General features: G+C 43.1%; 1 protein-coding gene across 2 annotated transcripts in view; it reads right to left on the bottom strand.

Annotated features, from left to right (window-relative positions):
• Positions 1-1,296: 1,296 nt before the first annotated feature.
• LOC138662994 (gastrula zinc finger protein XlCGF57.1-like) overlaps positions 1,297-18,093 on the bottom strand; it is a 38,749-nt gene continuing 21,952 nt past the window's right edge. Inside the window, exon 8 of one of the 2 annotated variants that reach the window (XM_069749029.1) lies at positions 1,297-2,541. In XM_069749029.1, coding sequence (XP_069605130.1) covers positions 1,352-2,541 — 1,190 coding nt within the window. In that variant the 3' untranslated portion in view covers positions 1,297-1,351. Of the gene's footprint in view, positions 2,545-18,093 lie in introns of both variants that reach the window. The other variant, XM_069749028.1, reaches the window with a different exon arrangement.

The following is an 18,093-nucleotide window of genomic DNA, read 5'->3' as shown; positions in this document are numbered from 1 at the left end:
ATCTTCATCTCCATAAAGCATTTCAGCCGATGGAAGCATGAAGTGCTCCAAAATCTCCTGATAGCTAGCTGCATTGACCCTGCCCTTGATGAAACACAGTGGACCAACACCAGCAGCTGACATGGCACCCCACACCATCACTGACTGTGGGTACTTGACACTGGACTTCAGGCATTTTGGCATTTCCTTCTCCCTAGTCTTCCTCCAAACTCTGGCACCTTGATTTCTGAATGACATGCAAAATTTGCTTTCATCAGAAAAAAGTACTTGGGACCACTTAGCAACAGTCCAGTGCTGCTTCTCTGTAGCCCAGGTCAGGCGCCTCTGCCGCTGTTTATGGTTCAAAAGTGGCTTTACCTGGGGAATGCGGCACCTGTAGCCCATTTCCTGCACACGCCTGTGCACGGTGGCTCCCCAAGCCTGGAATCGGTCCTTCTCCGCAATCTTCCTCAGGGTCCGGTCTCCTCTTCTCGTTGTACAGCGTTTTCTGCCACATTGTTTCCTTCCAACAGACTTACCATTGAGGTGCCTTGATACAGCACTCTGGGAACAGCCTATTTGTTGAGAAATTTCTTTCTGGGTCTTACCCTCTTGCTTGAGGGTGTCAATGATGGCCTTCTTGACATCTGCCAGGTCGCTAGTCTTACCCATGATGGGGGTTTTGAGTAATGAACCAGGCAGGGAGTTTATAAAAGCCTCAGGTATCTTTTGCATGTGTTTAGAGTTAATTAGTTGATTCAGAAGATTAGGGTAATAGGTCGTTTAGAGAACCTTTTCTTGATATGCTAATTTTTTGAGACAGGTTTTTTGGGTTATCAGGAGTTGTATGCCAAAATCATCAGTATTAAAACAATAAAAGACCTGACAAATTTCAGTTGGTGGATAATGAATCTATAATATATGAAAGTTTAATTGTAATCATTACATTATGGTAAATAATGAAATTTAACACTATATGCTAATTTTTTGAGAAGGACCTGTAAATAGTCTCCTGATGAGTCACCTTTGGGGAGGACGATGAAACCCATAGAAATGAAAGGCTTGGAGAGCGAGTGTATATACGTCACCTCATCCTATATACTGAACTGTGGGGTACATGTTTTTTCTATTAGTCACCTACTGTCTAACCTTCAGGGGGTGATTTATGGGTATAGTTTTACATTTGGAATTAATAAAGTTCAGTTTTATCCTTTTGTCAGCAAACATGAGGAATGACAAGAGACAACCCATTTCAGAAGATTCAATTTTGGTTAAAACTATTCCAACATTATGAACATAAAAAAGGCTTCTCCCCTATGTGACCACTCTGATGTTTATTAACAGTTGATTTCCAAGTAAAATATTTCCCACATTAAGAAAATGAAAAAGGCTTCTCTCCTGTGTGACTGCTCTGATGTCTAACAAGAAGCACTTTCCATTTAAAACATTTCCCACATTCTGAACAGGAAAAAGGCTTCTCCCCTGTGTGAGTTCTATGGTGACTAACAAGATGCCTTAACTGGTTAAAACATTTCCCACATTCTGAACAGGAAAAAGGCTTCTCCCCTGTGTGAGTTATTTGGTGTCTAACAAGACTCTCTTTGTAGGTAAAACATTTCCCACATTCTGAACAGGAAAAAGGCTTCTCCCCTGTGTGAGCTCTATAGTGATTAACAAGACTCCTTTTTTCGGTAAAACATTTCCCACATTCTGGACATGAAAAAGGCTTCTCCCCTGTGTGACTACTCTGATGGCTAACAAGAAGCGCTTTCCGGTTAAAATATTTCCCACATTCTGAACAGGAGTAAGGTTTCTTGCCTGTGTGAGTTCTATGGTGTGTAACAAGATGCTCTTTCCGGATAAAACATTTTCCACATTCTGAACAGGAAAAAGGCTTCTCCCCTGTGTGAGTTAATTGGTGTCTAAACAGATTATCTTTGAGGGTAAAACATTTCCCACATTCTGAACAGGAAAAAGGCTTCTCCCCCGTGTGAGTTCTCTGGTGATTAACCAAACCTGATTTCCAGTTAAAACATTTCCCACATTCTGAACAGGAAAAAGGCTTGTCCCCCGTGTGAGCTCTATGGTGATTAGCTAAATGTGATTTATGGTTAAAACATTTCCCACATTCTGAACATGAAAAAGGCTTTTCCCCTGTGTGAGTTCTATGGTGATTAACCAAATATGATTTCTGGTTAAAACATTTCCCACATTCTAAACAGCAAAAAGGCTTCTCCCCTGTGTGAGTTCTATGGTGAGTAACAAGCAGTGATTTACATGCAAAACATTTCCCACATTCTGAACAGGAAAATGACTTCTTTACTTTAGGAGCAGTTTGTTTTTTAATGCCTCTTTTGTGACTTTGATCTTCCTTAGTAGTCAGTAATGAATCAGAAGATGGGACCTGTTTTATAGGATCAGATGACAGATCTTTGCTGTGAGTGGAAGATGATATATCTGGAGTAACAGCAATCACTTCAATTGTATCTTGTAGCATCTCAAGATCTTCAGAATTAAAAATTGAAGATGTCAGCTGTCCCTCTGATCTCCTGGCACAGTCATCTGCTAAGATTAAAAAAAAAATTATTATTTTTTAATAAAATATCCTCGAGTTTTATATTTTTGAACATTTCTACTCAAACTGTCCATAATAATAGCAAGCTATGTAAAAACTTTAATTATTCACCAAGACCATGACAGTTCACAGTCTAACAGAAAACAGTGTTGGATGAACCAGTAGTGCGTGGTGTTAAACTGTTTGTTCCTTCTGCCTCCCAAATATCGAATAAAAAGAAACCAATCAATGTTATGTAGGCGAAAATAATACCAATTCTCATCTCACAAAAACAAGTCCCCACTCAGGTCCATCATCTGTCAATGGAAAAACAGAGGTTCCAACACTATTAGTGGCTCAAAGGCTGTTGAAAAGCAACAGCATTTCAATAAACCAATCCAGCAATATCCGCTTTCACTTCTGAGTCTTGCAGTGTGCTCAAACATTTAGGACCCCTGTATTTAGCAATATTATAGTGAGAAGAATCCACTTAATTTGCGGTGTGTGTCTCCTGGAGCACAATCTGGGCACTATGTCTGGGTAATAAAATGGCAGATGTGTAATTTTCACTCTCCAACTTCCACTTCGTGCTAATTTCCAGAAAGTGGCTGTGGAGTCAAAATATTCATTCCTCCTACACATGTGGTCAAAATTGTTGGTACCCCTCGTTTAATGACAGAAAAACCCACAATGGTCACAGAAATAACTTGAATCTGACAAAAATAATAATAAATCAAGAATCTATGAAAATGAACAAATGAAAGTCAGACATTGCTTTTCAACCATGCTTCCACAGAATTTTTTAAAAAACCTCATGAAATAGGCCTGGATAGAAATGATGGTACCCATAACTCAAGCGCTTAAGCTACGTTCACACTAGCGTTATGCTAGTTTGCGTCGGGTTTGCGTCGGGCGATGCAGCGGCAACGCATGCGTCATGCGCCCCTATATTTAACATGGGGGACGCATGCGTTTTTGTTTGTTGCGTTGTGCGACGCATGCGTCTTTTTTGCCGCAAGCGTCGGACCAAGAAAACGCAACAAGTTGCATTTTTCTTGCGTCCAAATTTCGGCAAAAAACGACGCATGCGTCGCAAAACGCAGCGTTTTTGCGTGCGTTTTGGTGCGTTGTGTCGCCGACGCAGCGGCGCACAACGCTAATGTGAACGTAGCCTTAGTGACCGCCAACTGTAGATAAACATCGGCGCTTTGTGCAGCGCCGACGTTTGTCAACGGTCAGCGGTTTTGTGCTCATCGGGACCCCCATGTACCTTATAACGATGGGATTCCGCACCACAATGCTTCCTGTGACCCCCGACCTCATCGAGACCTGATTGGTTCAGGTCCTGATGACATCAGCATCACACCAGCCAATGAGACCAATCACTAGGAAAGTTGGTTGTAGCAACGAACTCTCTAGGGCGATCTGCCTCAAAGAAAAAGCTGTTTCTCCTCAGATCTCCTGTCAGTGAGAGATTAGAGGAGAACCAGTGTTACAAGTGCTGCTGGCAACAGCTGTGAGTCAGCGATTTTGCTATACAGTAAAAAAAAAACAGATAAGGCAGGTTAGGGTTAGTGCTATAGTTAAGGTTAGTGTTAGTCTAAAGTTAGGGTTACTGTTCGGCTAAATTTAGGGTTAGGGTTTATTCTAAAGTTAGGGTTAGGCTAAAGAATTAGGCTTTTCTCAATTGTCTCCCCAATAATTTGGTCATGTCACATCAGAGTTTTCTATTTCTGGAAATAATAAAAAATGAATAAAATGGCCCGTCTTTATTATAGTGCAGAGGAGGCTTATGCACTTTTATGTTCTGACAGCGAAGAAAGTGCAGTGTCAGATGGCGATGTGGATTTTCGAGGGCTTTAGTAGCAGCGACAGTGATAGCTCAGAAATGAGCAGTGATTCTGGTCCATCCTCACACACAAGGACCAGTACAACAAGGAGGACAAATAGCGCTTCTGGAGAAATGTCTCCAACTCAGGGAACAATGCCCAGTACTAGCGCTGTCCCTAGTGCTCGTGAGTTGGTGCACATCAATGTCCAAGGGGCTTTGCCTCTTGATGTAGCATTTCCCAGATAATAATAATAATCTTTATTTATATAGCGCCAACATATTCCGCAGCACTTTACAGTTTAACAGTTTCAAACACAAAAGTCATAAGTAACAACGTTAACAATACAATAATTAAAGCAAAATAAGACGACCCTGCTCGTGAGAGCTTACAATCTACAATGAGGTGGGGGAGATGCAAAGTACAGGTGTGTATTTACAATGATGTATTTACAATCATGGTCCAGCCATCTTCAGGGGTTGGGGAATAGATGGGGATAGTGAATGGGCTACACACACACACACAAACATAACATAACTTTGATTAGTGAACGTGATAGGCCGCTCTGAACAAATGTGTTTTGAGCGAGCGCCTAAAACTATGCAAATTAGGGATGGTCCTAATATCTTGGGGTAGAACATTCCAGAGGATTGGCGCAGCACGGGAGAAGTCTTGGAGTCGGGAGTGGGAGGTACGGATTAGTGCAGAGGTTAATCGAAAGTCATTTGCAGAGCGCAGCGGTCTGTTAGGCTGATAGACAGAAATGAGGGAGGAGATGTAAGGGGGTGCCGCACTGTGGAGAGCTTTGTGGGTGAGAACAAGTACTTTGAATTGTATCCTGTAATGAATGGGTAGCCAGTGTAACGACTGGCGAAGAGCGGACGCGTCCGAGTAACGATTAGCCAGATGGACGACCCTGGCTGCTGCATTAAGGATGGACTGGAGAGGGGAAAGTCGAGTGAGGGGGAGGCCAATTAATAGAGCGTTACAGTAGTCCAGGCGGGAGTGGATCAGGGTGACAGTGAGAGTTTTAGCTGTCTCCATGGTGAGAAAAGGGCGGATTCTAGAGATGTTCTTTAGGTGTAAGCGGCACGAGCGGGCAAGAGATTGTATATGGGAGGTGAAGGAGAGATCGGAGTCAAACATAACACCCAGACAGCGCGCCTGCTGCCGGGGTGTTATTATGGTGCCACCCACGGAGAGGGAAATGTCAGATTTAGGGAGGTTAGTAGATGGTGCGAGCAGAAGAAGTTCAGTTTTGGAGAGGTTGAGTTTCAGATAGAGAGCGGACATGATGTTGGCGACTGCGGACAGACAGTCAGTGGCGTTCTGTAGTACAGCGGGGGTAAGGTCAGGGGATGACGTATATAGTTGTGTGTCGTCGGCATAAAGATGGTACTGAAAGCCAAATCTGCTGATGGTCTGTCCAATTGGGGCCGTGTAGAGAGAGAACAGAAGGGGGCCAAGGACTGAGCCCTGAGGTACCCCAACAGTGAGAGGAAGAGTAGATGAAGTGGAGCCAGAGAACAGAACACTGAAGGAGCGGTCAGAAAGGTAGGAGGAGAACCAGGAGAGAGCAGTGTCCTTAATGCCTAGTGACTGGAGCCTAGAGAGAAGGAGAGGGTGGTCAACAGTGTCAAAAGCTGCAGAAAGGTCGAGAAGAATGAGCAGAGAGTGGTCACCATTACGTTTTGCTGTCAGAAGGTCATTGGTCACTTTGATGAGTGCACTTTCTGTCGAATGTAGGGGGCGGAAACCGGACTGTGAAGGGTCTAGGAGGGAGTGAGTGGAGAGGTAACGGGTAAGGCGGGAGTATATCAGGCGCTCCAAGAGTTTAGAGATGAAGGGGAGATTGGAGACCGGTCTGTAGTTGTTTGTGCAGGATGGGTCGAGGGTGGGTTTCTTTAGTACTAGAGTAATGATAGAGTGTTTGAAGGAGGAGGGGAAAATGCCAGAGGAGAGGGAGAGATTAAAGATTGTAGTTAGGTGACTTGTGACAACTGGAGAGAGAGAGTCAAGGGTGCTTCTAAGAGTGTCATTGAAGTGATGTACAGCCAGATCAGGACAGGAAAAGGAAGAGATTGGGGACAATGATGAGCGTAGGGAGTCTGAAAGCGTAAGAGGGTTAATGGCTTGTAGATTTCTGACTGAATGGTGTGTAGGAGGGTGCGGGGGTGAGCGAGGATATGTGAGTGTGAAGGAGAGAATGTTGTGGTCAGAGAGGGGAAGCAGTGAGTTATCTAGGTAGGAGATTGAGCAGAGCCGGGCAAAAACCAGGTTCAGGGTGTTACCGTCTTTGTGTGTTTCAGAGGTTGAGAGCTGTGAGAGGCCGAGAGAAGTGGTTAGTGACAGAAGCTGGGATGCAGATGTGGAAGTGGGGCTGTTAATGGGGATGTTGAAGTCTCCCAGGATAAGGGTTGGTAGTTCTGAGGACATGAAGTGCGGTAGCCAGGCAGAGAAATGGTCCAGGAAGCGGGTGGGTGAGCCTGGGGGCCGGTATATGACCGCTACTCTGAGGGAGAGGGGACAAAAGAGCCTGATTGTGTGGACCTCAAAAGAAGGGAATGAGAGTGATGGAACTGAGGGGATGACCTGGAAAGTGCATTGTGGCGACAGGAGTATGCCAACTCCACCACCAGGTCTGTTTGTTGGTCTCGGGGAATGGGAGAATTGTAAGCCACCATAAGGTTTCGATGTGAGGTAGGGTAGGGGTTGAGGTTGGTGGATGGTGGACCGGGGTTTGGGGAGATGTCTCCTGATATCAGCAGGAGTAGGAAGATAAAAAGCAAGTAGCTTTTGGGATTGTATGACTTTTTTTATGCAGTCTGTTTGGGCAAGATGGACTGAGGTTTTTCAGGAAGGTGAGAAGTGCATGGGAGCTGTACATGGGAGAGGGAAGGAGAGAGAAGCTGATGTATGAGTCGTGATGGAGGGGGGATTGGGCGGTGAATGTGGATTGCAAGGGAACATAGGAGGATAGGAATAAAGCACATGAATAGAGGGGAGAGCAGAGTGTGGGTTACCTGACTCCCGCCCTTACTAACTGTCATGGAATAACTGCAGTATCACGACGCTTATCTTCTGTGACGCTTTGCTTATGGGACGCTAGCGTGCACCCCCACTTGCGTGCACCCCTAAGGAAGGTTCTAAATTTATAGCCCAGAAGAGATGGATTGTGGGAACTGGTTGAGGATAATTTGGCAGCTGGCTTGCACACCAGGGGCTTTTTTTTTTTTTCTTTTAAAAGATGATCAAAGACAGATGGGAGGCTTCGGATTCGGCTACTCCATTCATCCCTAATTTTAATGTCATTCCTAGTATAAATGTGGAGGTGGAAAATTTTGGACCAATTAATTTTTTTAATTTGTTTATGACAAATAGCTTGCTAGAGCATAGTGTCCTACAAACAAATTTATATGCGTCCCAATTCATCAGCCAGAATCCATGATCCTATCATTCTAGGTCAAATTTATGGGCAGCAACTAATGTCCTAGAAATGAACAAATGTTTAGGACTTGCATTTGCTATGGGGCATGTTAAAAAAACGAGCATTCGGTCCTATTGGTCCAACCGCCCTGTTCAAGCCACCCCTATGTTTCCTGCCATTCTTCCTAGGACCCGTTATGAAATGCTCATGAGATTTTGGCATTTTAACGACAATAGTCAATGCCTGCCCAGAAATGCCCCAGAACATGACAGAATATTCAAAATCAGACCCATCATCAAAGACTTGACAGAAAAGTACTTAAAGCTTTACACCCCAACAGAAAACATTTCCATTGATGAATCCCTTGTAAAATTCAAAGGAAGACTGGACCTCAAGAAATTTATTCCTAAGAGGGCAAGGTTCGGAATAAAGCTCTATAAAATGTGTGAGAGTTCAACAGGAAACACATCAGCTTTTCGCATTTATGAGGGGAAAGATAGCCAACTAAACCCACCAGGATGCCCCACTTATCTGGGAACATCAGGAAAACCGTTTGGGAGCTGATAACTCCATTATTACAAATAGGCTACAATCTGTATGTTGACAAATACTACACCAGCATACCTCCATTTAAAAGTTTGTTTGAACATAACATGGGGGCTTGTGGGACCATTCGCAAAAACTGTCAGGGGTTCCCACAATCATTGGTCAGCAAAAAGTTCTGAAAGGGGCAGTCAGAAGCTTTACGCAATGGAGAACTGTGTGCCCTTAAGTATAAGGATAAAAATAGTATTTTTATCCTGAGCTCGATCCACACAGATGCCACAAGGGCCACTGCAGACCAACAGGGATCCACTACTCCAAAACCTGTGTCTGCCATTGACTACAACAAATATATGGGGGGGTGTGGACCTTGCAGATCAGGTTCTACAGCCATACCAGGTATCAAGAAAATCATATACCCGGTATAAAAAGTTAGTCATTTATTTGTTTCAGGTGGCCACATATAATTATTTTGTGTCATACAAAAAAAACGGAAATGCAGATACTTTCCTTGATTATCAGGAAAAAGTCATTGAAAATCTTAAGTAAATAAAAAAGTCTTTTTTCAGCTCATCTGTCCACTCTGTGCATGGCTGCCATCCCAGGAAAATCCAACAAGTAGTAAAAAATTCAGCACCAAGAGGTTGAACTCAATAAGCTTTATTGCAAAATCTTCATTAAAAGCATGGACAACCGACAGTAGAAAAATGGCATAAATAGCCGGGGTCCCAGACACCGGTTTACGCGTTTCAGGGCCAAATATGCCCCTTAGTCATAACCTAGTGTTATACCAGTGAGTCAGGGTTTATATAAAACGCCCCATCACATGGTTCAGTTATTTCACACCCACAACATTAAAACTCTTTCCAGTACAAAAATACAAACTTAAAGGGAACCTGTCACCCCCCTCAGGCGTTTGTAACTAAAAGAGCCACCTTGTGCAGCACTAATGCTGCATTCTGACAAGGTGTCTTTTTAGTTACAAACGGCTGCACACGCTGAAATAAACACATATATAAAATGTGCCCCCACATACCCTGAATCCGTCCCGGGGGGCGGGACTTTCATTCATAATGAGACACAGCACAGCCGTCACTCCGGGCCTGTGCGCGCCGCCTCCTCTGCCTGCATTATCGTCCCTGGCGCCTGCGCTGTAAGTACGAAGGGCAGCGCAACTGCGCATGCCCGAAAAAAACAAACAAAAAAAAAAAACTTACAGCGCTAGTGCCGGGAATGATAATGCAGCAAGAGGAGGCGGCGCGCACAGGCCCGGAGCGACGGCTGTGCTGTGTCTCATTAGGAAGGAAAGTCCCGCCCCCGGGACGGATTCAGGGTATGTGGGGGCACATTTTATATATATGTTTATTTCAGCGTGTGCAGGCGTTTGTAACTAAAAAGCCACCTTGTCAGAATGCAGCATTAGTGCTGCACAAGGTGGCTCTTTTAGTTACAAACGACTGAGGGGGGTGACAGGTTCCCTTTAAACTAACAATACGCTGCTGTCATTATACACAGTCAAGAGGTCAGTGAACAATATTAATAACACAATATTCTATCTGAGCGTATTTACACCGGTGGGATGGGCGGTCTCCATCATCAGGATCCAATGGGTTTCTTGGCTAAGAAGCTTTTGTCGCCAAGCTCCGCCCCTTCTGGGCTTGCTTACCCTTTCCATTCCGAAAAACTGGAAACCGCTTAGATCACCGCCATGCACTTGATAAAATGTTTGGATACACTAGAGGGATTAAGACTCTGGTCACTGGATCCCTGAGGGGCTCACTGAGGTCTCTTGTTGTGCCCCCGATATAGGAGAGATGACATACTGCAGGTAACCATGTAGAATACTGCAGAGTATTCTTCAAGAGGGGGTTTATTCTCCACAAGGAGAGCTCCCACCCTTCCTAATCTGCTGACCCCTTAGTCCGGTAATGGATGGTCCTGTTAGAACGTCCTGGTTGTCTACTAAAGGTTTCTTCAGCTGCAGGGGCAAATGTGAAGCATGTAAATGTGCAGGAAATACCAAGCAATTTATTAAGTGAGGCCTGAAACAATGGTTATTGGTGACTTTATGACTTGCAGTAGAACATGTGTCACATACATGGTTACCTGCAGTATCTGTGATCTCTCCTATATCGGGGGCACAACACGAGACCTCCGGCAGCCTCAGTAACATAGTAACATAGTAACATAGTTAGGCTACGTTCACATTAGCGTTTCCCGACGCAGCGTCGGGAAACGCAGCGGCGACGCACGCGTCATGCGCCCCTATGTTTAACATGGGGGACGCATGCGTTTTTCGCGTTGCGTTTTCCGACATGTGCGTCGTTTTTGACGCTAGCGTCGGACGCAAGAAAATGCAACAAGTTGCATTTTTCTTGCGTCCGATTTTCGTCAAAAAACGACGCACGCGTCGCAAAACGCAGCGTTTTTGCGTGCGTTTGCACGCGTTTTTGCGTGCGTCGTGCGTTGCGTCGCCGACGCAGCGGCGCGCAACGCTAATGTGAACGTAGCCTAAGTAAGGCCGAAAAAAGACATTTGTCCATCCAGTTCAGCCTATATTCCATCATAATAAATCCCCAGATCTACGTCCTTCTACAGAACCTAATTGTATGATACAATATTGTTCTGCTCCAGGAAGACATCCAGGCCTCTCTTGAACCCCTCGACTGAGTTCGCCATCACCACCTCCTCAGGCAAGCAATTCCAGATTCTCACTGCCCTAACAGTAAAGAATCCTCTTCTATGTTGGTGGACAAACCTTCTCTCCTCCAGACGCAAAGAATGCCCTCTTGTGCCCGTCACCTTCCTTGGTATAAACAGATCCTCAGCGAGATATTTGTATTGTCCCCTTATATACTTATACATGGTTATTAGATCGCCCCTCAGTCGTCTTTTTTCTAGACTAAATAATCCTAATTTCGCTAATCTATCTGGGTATTGTAGTTCTCCCATCCCCTTTATTAATTTTGTTGCCCTCCTTTGTACTCTCTCTAGTTCCATTATATCCTTCCTGAGCACCGGTGCCCAAAACTGGACACAGTACTCCATGTGCGGTCTAACTAGGGATTTGTACAGAGGCAGTATAATGCTCTCATCATGTGTATCCAGACCTCTTTTAATGCACCCCATGATCCTGTTTGCCTTGGCAGCTGCTGCCTGGCACTGGCTGCTCCAGGTAAGTTTATCATTAACTAGGATCCCCAAGTCCTTCTCCCTGTCAGATTTACCCAGTGGTTTCCCATTCAGTGTGTAATGGTGACATTGATTCCTTCTTCCCATGTGTATAACCTTACATTTATCATTGTTAAACCTCATCTGCCACCTTTCAGCCCAAGTTTCCAACTTATCCAGATCCATCTGTAGCAGAATACTATCTTCTCTTGTATTAACTGCTTTACATAGTTTTGTATCATCTGCAAATATCGATATTTTACTGTGTAAACCTTCTACCAGATCATTAATGAATATGTTGAAGAGAACAGGTCCCAATACTGACCCCTGCGGTACCCCACTGGTCACAGCGACCCAGTTAGAGACTATACCATTTATAACCACCCTCTGCTTTCTATCACTAAGCCAGTTACTAACCCATTTACACACAATTTCCCCCAGACCAAGCATTCTCATTTTGTGTACCAACCTCTTGTGCGGCACGGTATCAAACGCTTTGGAAAAATCGAGATATACCACGTCCAATGACTCACCGTGGTCCAGCCTATAGCTTACCTCTTCATAAAAACTGATTAGATTGGTTTGACAGGAGCGATTTCTCATAAACCCATGCTGATATGGAGTTAAACAGTTATTCTCATTGAGATAATCCAGAATAACATCCCTCAGAAACCCTTCAAATATTTTACCAACAATAGAGGTTAGACTTACTGGCCTATAATTTCCAGGTTCACTTTTAGAGCCCTTTTTGAATATTGGCACCACATTTGCTATGCGCCAATCCTGCGGAACAGACCCTGTCGCTATAGAGTCCCTAAAAATAAGAAATAATGGTTTATCTATTACATTACTTAGTTCTCTTAGTACTCGTGGGTGTATGCCATCCGGACCCGGAGATTTATCTATTTTAATCTTATTTAGCCGGTTTCGCACCTCTTCTTGGGTTAGATTGGTGACCCTTAATATAGGGTTTTCATTGTTTCTTGGGATTTCACCTAGCATTTCATTTTCCACCGTGAATACCGTGGAGAAGAAGGTGTTTAATATGTTAGCTTTTTCATCATCATCTACAACCATTCTTTCCTCACTATTTTTTAAGGGGCCTACATTTTCAGTTTTTATTCTTTTACTATTGATATAGTTGAAGAACAGTTTGGGATTAGTTTTACTCTCCTTAGCAATGTGCTTCTCTGTTTCCTTTTTGGCAGCTTTAATTAGTTTTTCAGATAAAGTATTTTTCTCCCTATAGTTTTTTAGAGCTTCAATGGTGCCATCCTGCTTTAGTAGTGCAAATGCTTTCTTTTTACTGTTAATTGCCTGTCTTACTTCTTTGTTTAGCCACATTGGGTTTTTCCTATTTCTAGTCCTTTTATTCCCACAAGGTATAAACCGCTTACACTGCCTATTTAGGATATTCTTAAACATTTCCCATTTATTATCTGTATTCTTATTTCTGAGGATATTGTCCCAGTCTACCAGATTAAGGGCATCTCTAAGCTGGTCAAACTTTGCCTTCCTAAAGTTCAGTGTTTTTGTGACTCCCTGACAAGTCCCCCTAGTGAAAGACAGGTGAAACTGTACAATATTGTGGTCGCTATTTCCTAGATGCCCGACCACCTGCAGATTTGTTATTCTGTCAGGTCTATTAGATAGTATTAGGTCTAAAAGTGCTGCTCCTCTGGTTGGATTCTGCACCAATTGTGAAAGATAATTTTTCTTGGTTATTAGCAGAAACCTGTTGCCTTTATGGGTTTCACAGGTTTCTGTTTCCCAGTTAATATCCGGGTAGTTAAAGTCCCCCATAACCAGGACCTCATTATGGGTTGCAGCTTCATCTATCTGCTTTAGAAGTAGACTTTCCATGGTTTCTGTTATATTTGGGGGTTTGTAACAGACCCCAATGAGAATTTTGTTACCATTTTTCCCTCCATGAATTTCGACCCATATGGACTCGACATCCTCATTTCCTTCGCTAATATCCTCCCTTAAAGTGGACTTTAGACAAGACTTTACATAGAGACAAACCCCTCCTCCTCTCCGATTTTTACGATCCTTTCTAAACAGACTGTAACCCTGTAAGTTAACTGCCCAGTTATAGCTTTCATCTAACCATGTCTCGGTTATTCCCACTATGTCAAAGTTACCTGTAGATATTTCTGCTTCTAGTTCTTCCATCTTGTTTGTCAGGCTTCTGGCGTTTGCGAGCATGCAGTTTAGAGGATTTTGTTTTGTTCCAATCTCCTCGCTGTGGATTGTTTTAGAAATGTTCTTACCTCCCTTCTGAGTATGTTTTCCTGGATCTTCTTTGTTCAAGTCTAATGTTTTTCTTCCCGTCCCCTCTTCTTCTAGTTTAACGCCCTCCTGATGAGTGTAGCGAGTCTTCTGGCGAATGTGTGTTTCCCAGGTTTGTTGAGGTGTAGTCCGTCTCTGGCGAGGAGTCCATCGTACAAGTAATTCACACCGTGGTCCAGGAATCCGAATCCTTGTTGTCTGCACCATCGTCTTAGCCAGTTGTTTGCATCAAGGATCCTGTTCCATCTCCTGGTGCCATGCCCGTCTACTGGAAGGATAGAAGAAAAAACTACCTGTGCATCCAGTTCCTTTACTTTCTTCCCCAACTCTTCAAAGTCTTTGCAGATTGTCGGTAGGTCCTTCCTTGCCGTGTCATTGGTGCCAACATGTATCAGAAGAAATGGGTGGACGTCCTTGGAGTTGAAGAGCTTTGGTATCCTATCGGTCACATCCTTGATCATCGCACCTGGAAGGCAGCATACTTCTCTTGCAGTTATGTCCGGTCTGCAGATGGCTGCTTCTGTGCCTCTCAGTAGTGAGTCTCCCACCACCACCACTCTTCGTTGCTTCTTGGCTGTACTTTTTGCTGTCACTTGTTGCTGTGTGCCCTTTTCTTTTTTGCTTGCTGGTATTGCTTCATCCTTAGGTGTGCCATCTTCATCCTCTACAAAGATTTGATATCGGTTCTTCAGTTGTGTGGTTGGTGATTTCTCCATGGTCTTCTTGCTTCTTTTGGTCACATGCTTCCACTCATCTGCTTTTGGAGGTTCTCTGACACTTTTTTCACCTTCTGTGACCAGTAGAGATGCTTCTGTTCTGTCTAGAAAGTCTTCATTCTCTTTGATGAGTTTCAAAGTTGCTATTCTTTCTTCCAGACCCCGCACCTTTTCTTCTAAAAGGGCCACTAGTCTACACTTCTGACAGGTGAAATTTAATTCTTCTTCTGGTCGATCTGTGAACATGTAGCACATGCTGCAGCTCACCATGTAGGTTGTCACATCTGCCATGTTGCTCCTAGATCCTGCTGACTTGCTGTGTGTTTTCCTTCTTGTGTAATCTACTCAGCCAAGCTCTCTTGCATTAATGTCCTACAGGCAAAAATTTCCTACAGGCAAAAATGTACCCAACGATCTTCTAGCTTAGGGAGACTCTTCGCCCCTCAGGGATCAGAGACTTAATCCCTCCAACGTATAGACATTTTTTTCAAGTACACGGTGGTGATCTGATCGCTTTCCAGTTTTTCGGAATGGAAAGGGTCAGAAAGCCCAGAAGGGGCGGAGCTTGGCGACAAAAACTCTTTAGCCAAGAAACCCATTGGATCCTGATGATGGAGACCGCCCGTCCCACCGGTGTAAATAAGCGCAGATAGAATATTGTGTTATTAATATTGTTAACCGACCTCTTGACTGTGTATAATGACAGCAGCAGATTGTTGGGTTCAAGTTTGTATTTTTGTACTGGTAAAAGAGTTTTAATGTTGTGGGTGTGAAATAACTGAACCATGTGATGGGGCGTTTTATATAAACCCTGACTCACTGGTATAACACTAGGTTATGACTATGGGGCATATTTGGCCCTGAAACGCGTAAACCGGTGTCTGGGACCCCTGCTATTTATGCTATTTATGACATTTTTCTACTGTCGGTTGTCCATGCTTTTAATGAAGATTTTGCAATAAATCTTATTGGACTGTAACCTCTTGGTATCTCATTGAAATTCTTGTTTTTGAGAATTTTGTCCCCGTCAATCCTTTACAATCTGAAGATGTCAGAAGACTCACTGAGCAACATTTTATTACACTCATTCCAGCAACTGAAACAAGAAAGAACCCCCAGAGAAGATGTCGTGTATGTTCCAAAAGAGGAATGAGGCATGATACCCGCTATTATTGCCCACAATGCCCATCACTGCCGGCCTTATGCCTCCATGACTGATTTATAATCTTCCACATAGATCCACATTTTTACACTGTTTTGATATTCAAGCATTTGGTTTATTTAGTGACAGACACATCTGAGGAGCGGACTTAATTTCCAGGGGTAGGTGGGGGGATGTCTCCAGAGACACAAGCTGGGCACAATATATTGGGCACTAAAATGACAGTTTTGGTCTAAAACTTCCACTTGTGTGTTTCTGGAAATCATCCATGTAGTGAAAATGGTCACAACATCCATAGATGAATTCCCAAAGGGGTGTCATTTCGAAAATGGGGTCAATTCAGGAGGGATTCTGTTGTTCTGGCACTTAGCGGCTCTCCAAAGTGCCATAACAGATAACAGCAGAATGCCCCCTGAAGTGACGCTATTTTGGAAATGACACCCCTCTGGGAATTCATCTATGGGTGTAGTGACTATTTACCTATCTACCTATTTTCCATTGTAAAATCTGGGGTTAAAACAACATTTTAATGGTAAAAATATTATTAATTTTCTATGGAACAGCTGTGGTGTCAGTATGCTCACTGCACCACTAGAAGAATTCATTCAGGGAAGTATTCTGTAAAATGCAGTCACTTTTGGGGGCTTATGCTGTTCTGGCACCTCAGGAGCTCTGACAATGTGACATGTCACCCACAAACAATTCCAGCAAAATCTGCTCTCCAATATGGCGCCCCTTCCCTTCCGAGCTCTGCCATGCGCCAAAACAGTGGTTTACCCCCATATATGGGATGTCAGCATACTCAGAAGAAATTGCACAACAACTTTTGGCATCCAGTTTCTGTTATCCTTTGGAAACAAATTAAGGGCAAAAAGAAAATTTTTTGTGAAAAAATATGATTTTTTTATATTCACAGCTCTACGTAATTAACTTCTGAGAATGACTTGGGGGTTCAAAGTGCCCATCACACATCTAGATAAGTTCCATGAGGGCCTAGTTCCCAAAATGATGTCACTTGTTGGGGGTTTTCACTGTTTAGACACGTCAGGGGCTGTAACAAGGTGACATGTCACCTACAAACATTTCCAGCAAAATCTGCTCTCCAATATGGCACTCCTTTCCTTCCAAGCTCTGCCATGCGTCCAAACAGTAGTATTCCCCCACATATGGGGTATCAGCGTGCTCAGGAGAAATTGAACAACAAATTGTATGCAGCAATTTCTCCTGTTACCATTATGAAAATGCAAAATATGGACCTAAAATGATTTGTGAATTTTTTTTTTAATTATTTCCACGGCTCTATATTATAAACTTCTGTGAAGCACCTGTGGGTTCAAGATGCTCAATACACATCCAGATAAGTTCCCTAAGGGGTACAGTTTCCAAAATAGTGTCACTTGTGGGGAGTTTCCACTGTTTAGGCACATCAGGGGCTCTCCAAATGCGACATGGCAAACGCTAATTATTCCAACATATTTTACATTCAAAAGTCAAATGGCGCTCCTTCCCTTCCGAGCTCAGCCGTTCACACAAACAGTAGATTTCCCCCACATATGGGGTATCGGCATGCTCAGGAGAAATTGCAAAACAAAATGTATCATCCATTTTCTCCTGTTACCCTTACGAAAGTAAAAAAAATTAGGTCTAAAGGAAAATTTGTAAAAGAAAAGTAAATGTTCATTTTTTCCTTCCACATTCCATTCATTCCTGTGAAGCACTGAAGGGTTAATAAACTTCTCAAGGTGCTCAAAACCACATTCAAGAGGTGCAGGTTTTAGAATGGTGTCACTTTTGCGCGTTTTCTATCATATCGACCCCCCCAAACTCACCTCAAATGTGATGAGGTGGTCCCTAAAAAATGGTTTTGCAAATTTTGTTGTAAAAATGAGAAATTGCTGGTCAAATTTTAACCCTTATAGCTTCCTAACAAAAAAAATGTGTTTCCAATATTGTGCTGATGTAAAGTAGACATGTGGGAAATGTTATTTATTAACTATTTTGTGTGATATGACTAATTTAAGAGCATAAAAATTAAAATTTTTAAAATTGCAAACATTTTCGCCAAATTTCCATTTTTTTTAAACAAATAAATGTAAGTTATATCAAAGAAATTTTACCACTATCATAGTGTACAATATGTCACAAGAAAACAATCTCAGAACCACAAGGATTCATTGAAGCGTTTTAGAGTTATGACCTCATAAATAAACACTGGTCAGAATTGAAAAAATTGGCCCGGTCACGAAGGCAAAAACAGGACTCTGGCGCCAAAAGGTTAATATTTTGCTGCACAACCTTTTGAGGCAATTACTGCAATCAAACGATTCCTGTAACTATCAATGAGACTTCTGCGCCTCTCAACTGGTATTTTGGCCATTCCTCAAGAGCAAACTGCTCCAGTTATCTCGTGGTTGGAGGTT

This window comes from Ranitomeya imitator, chromosome 2, assembly GCF_032444005.1.
Source record: "Ranitomeya imitator isolate aRanImi1 chromosome 2, aRanImi1.pri, whole genome shotgun sequence".
NCBI lineage: Eukaryota > Metazoa > Chordata > Amphibia > Anura > Dendrobatidae > Ranitomeya > Ranitomeya imitator.
This window is presented reverse-complemented; position numbering and strand designations above follow the sequence as displayed.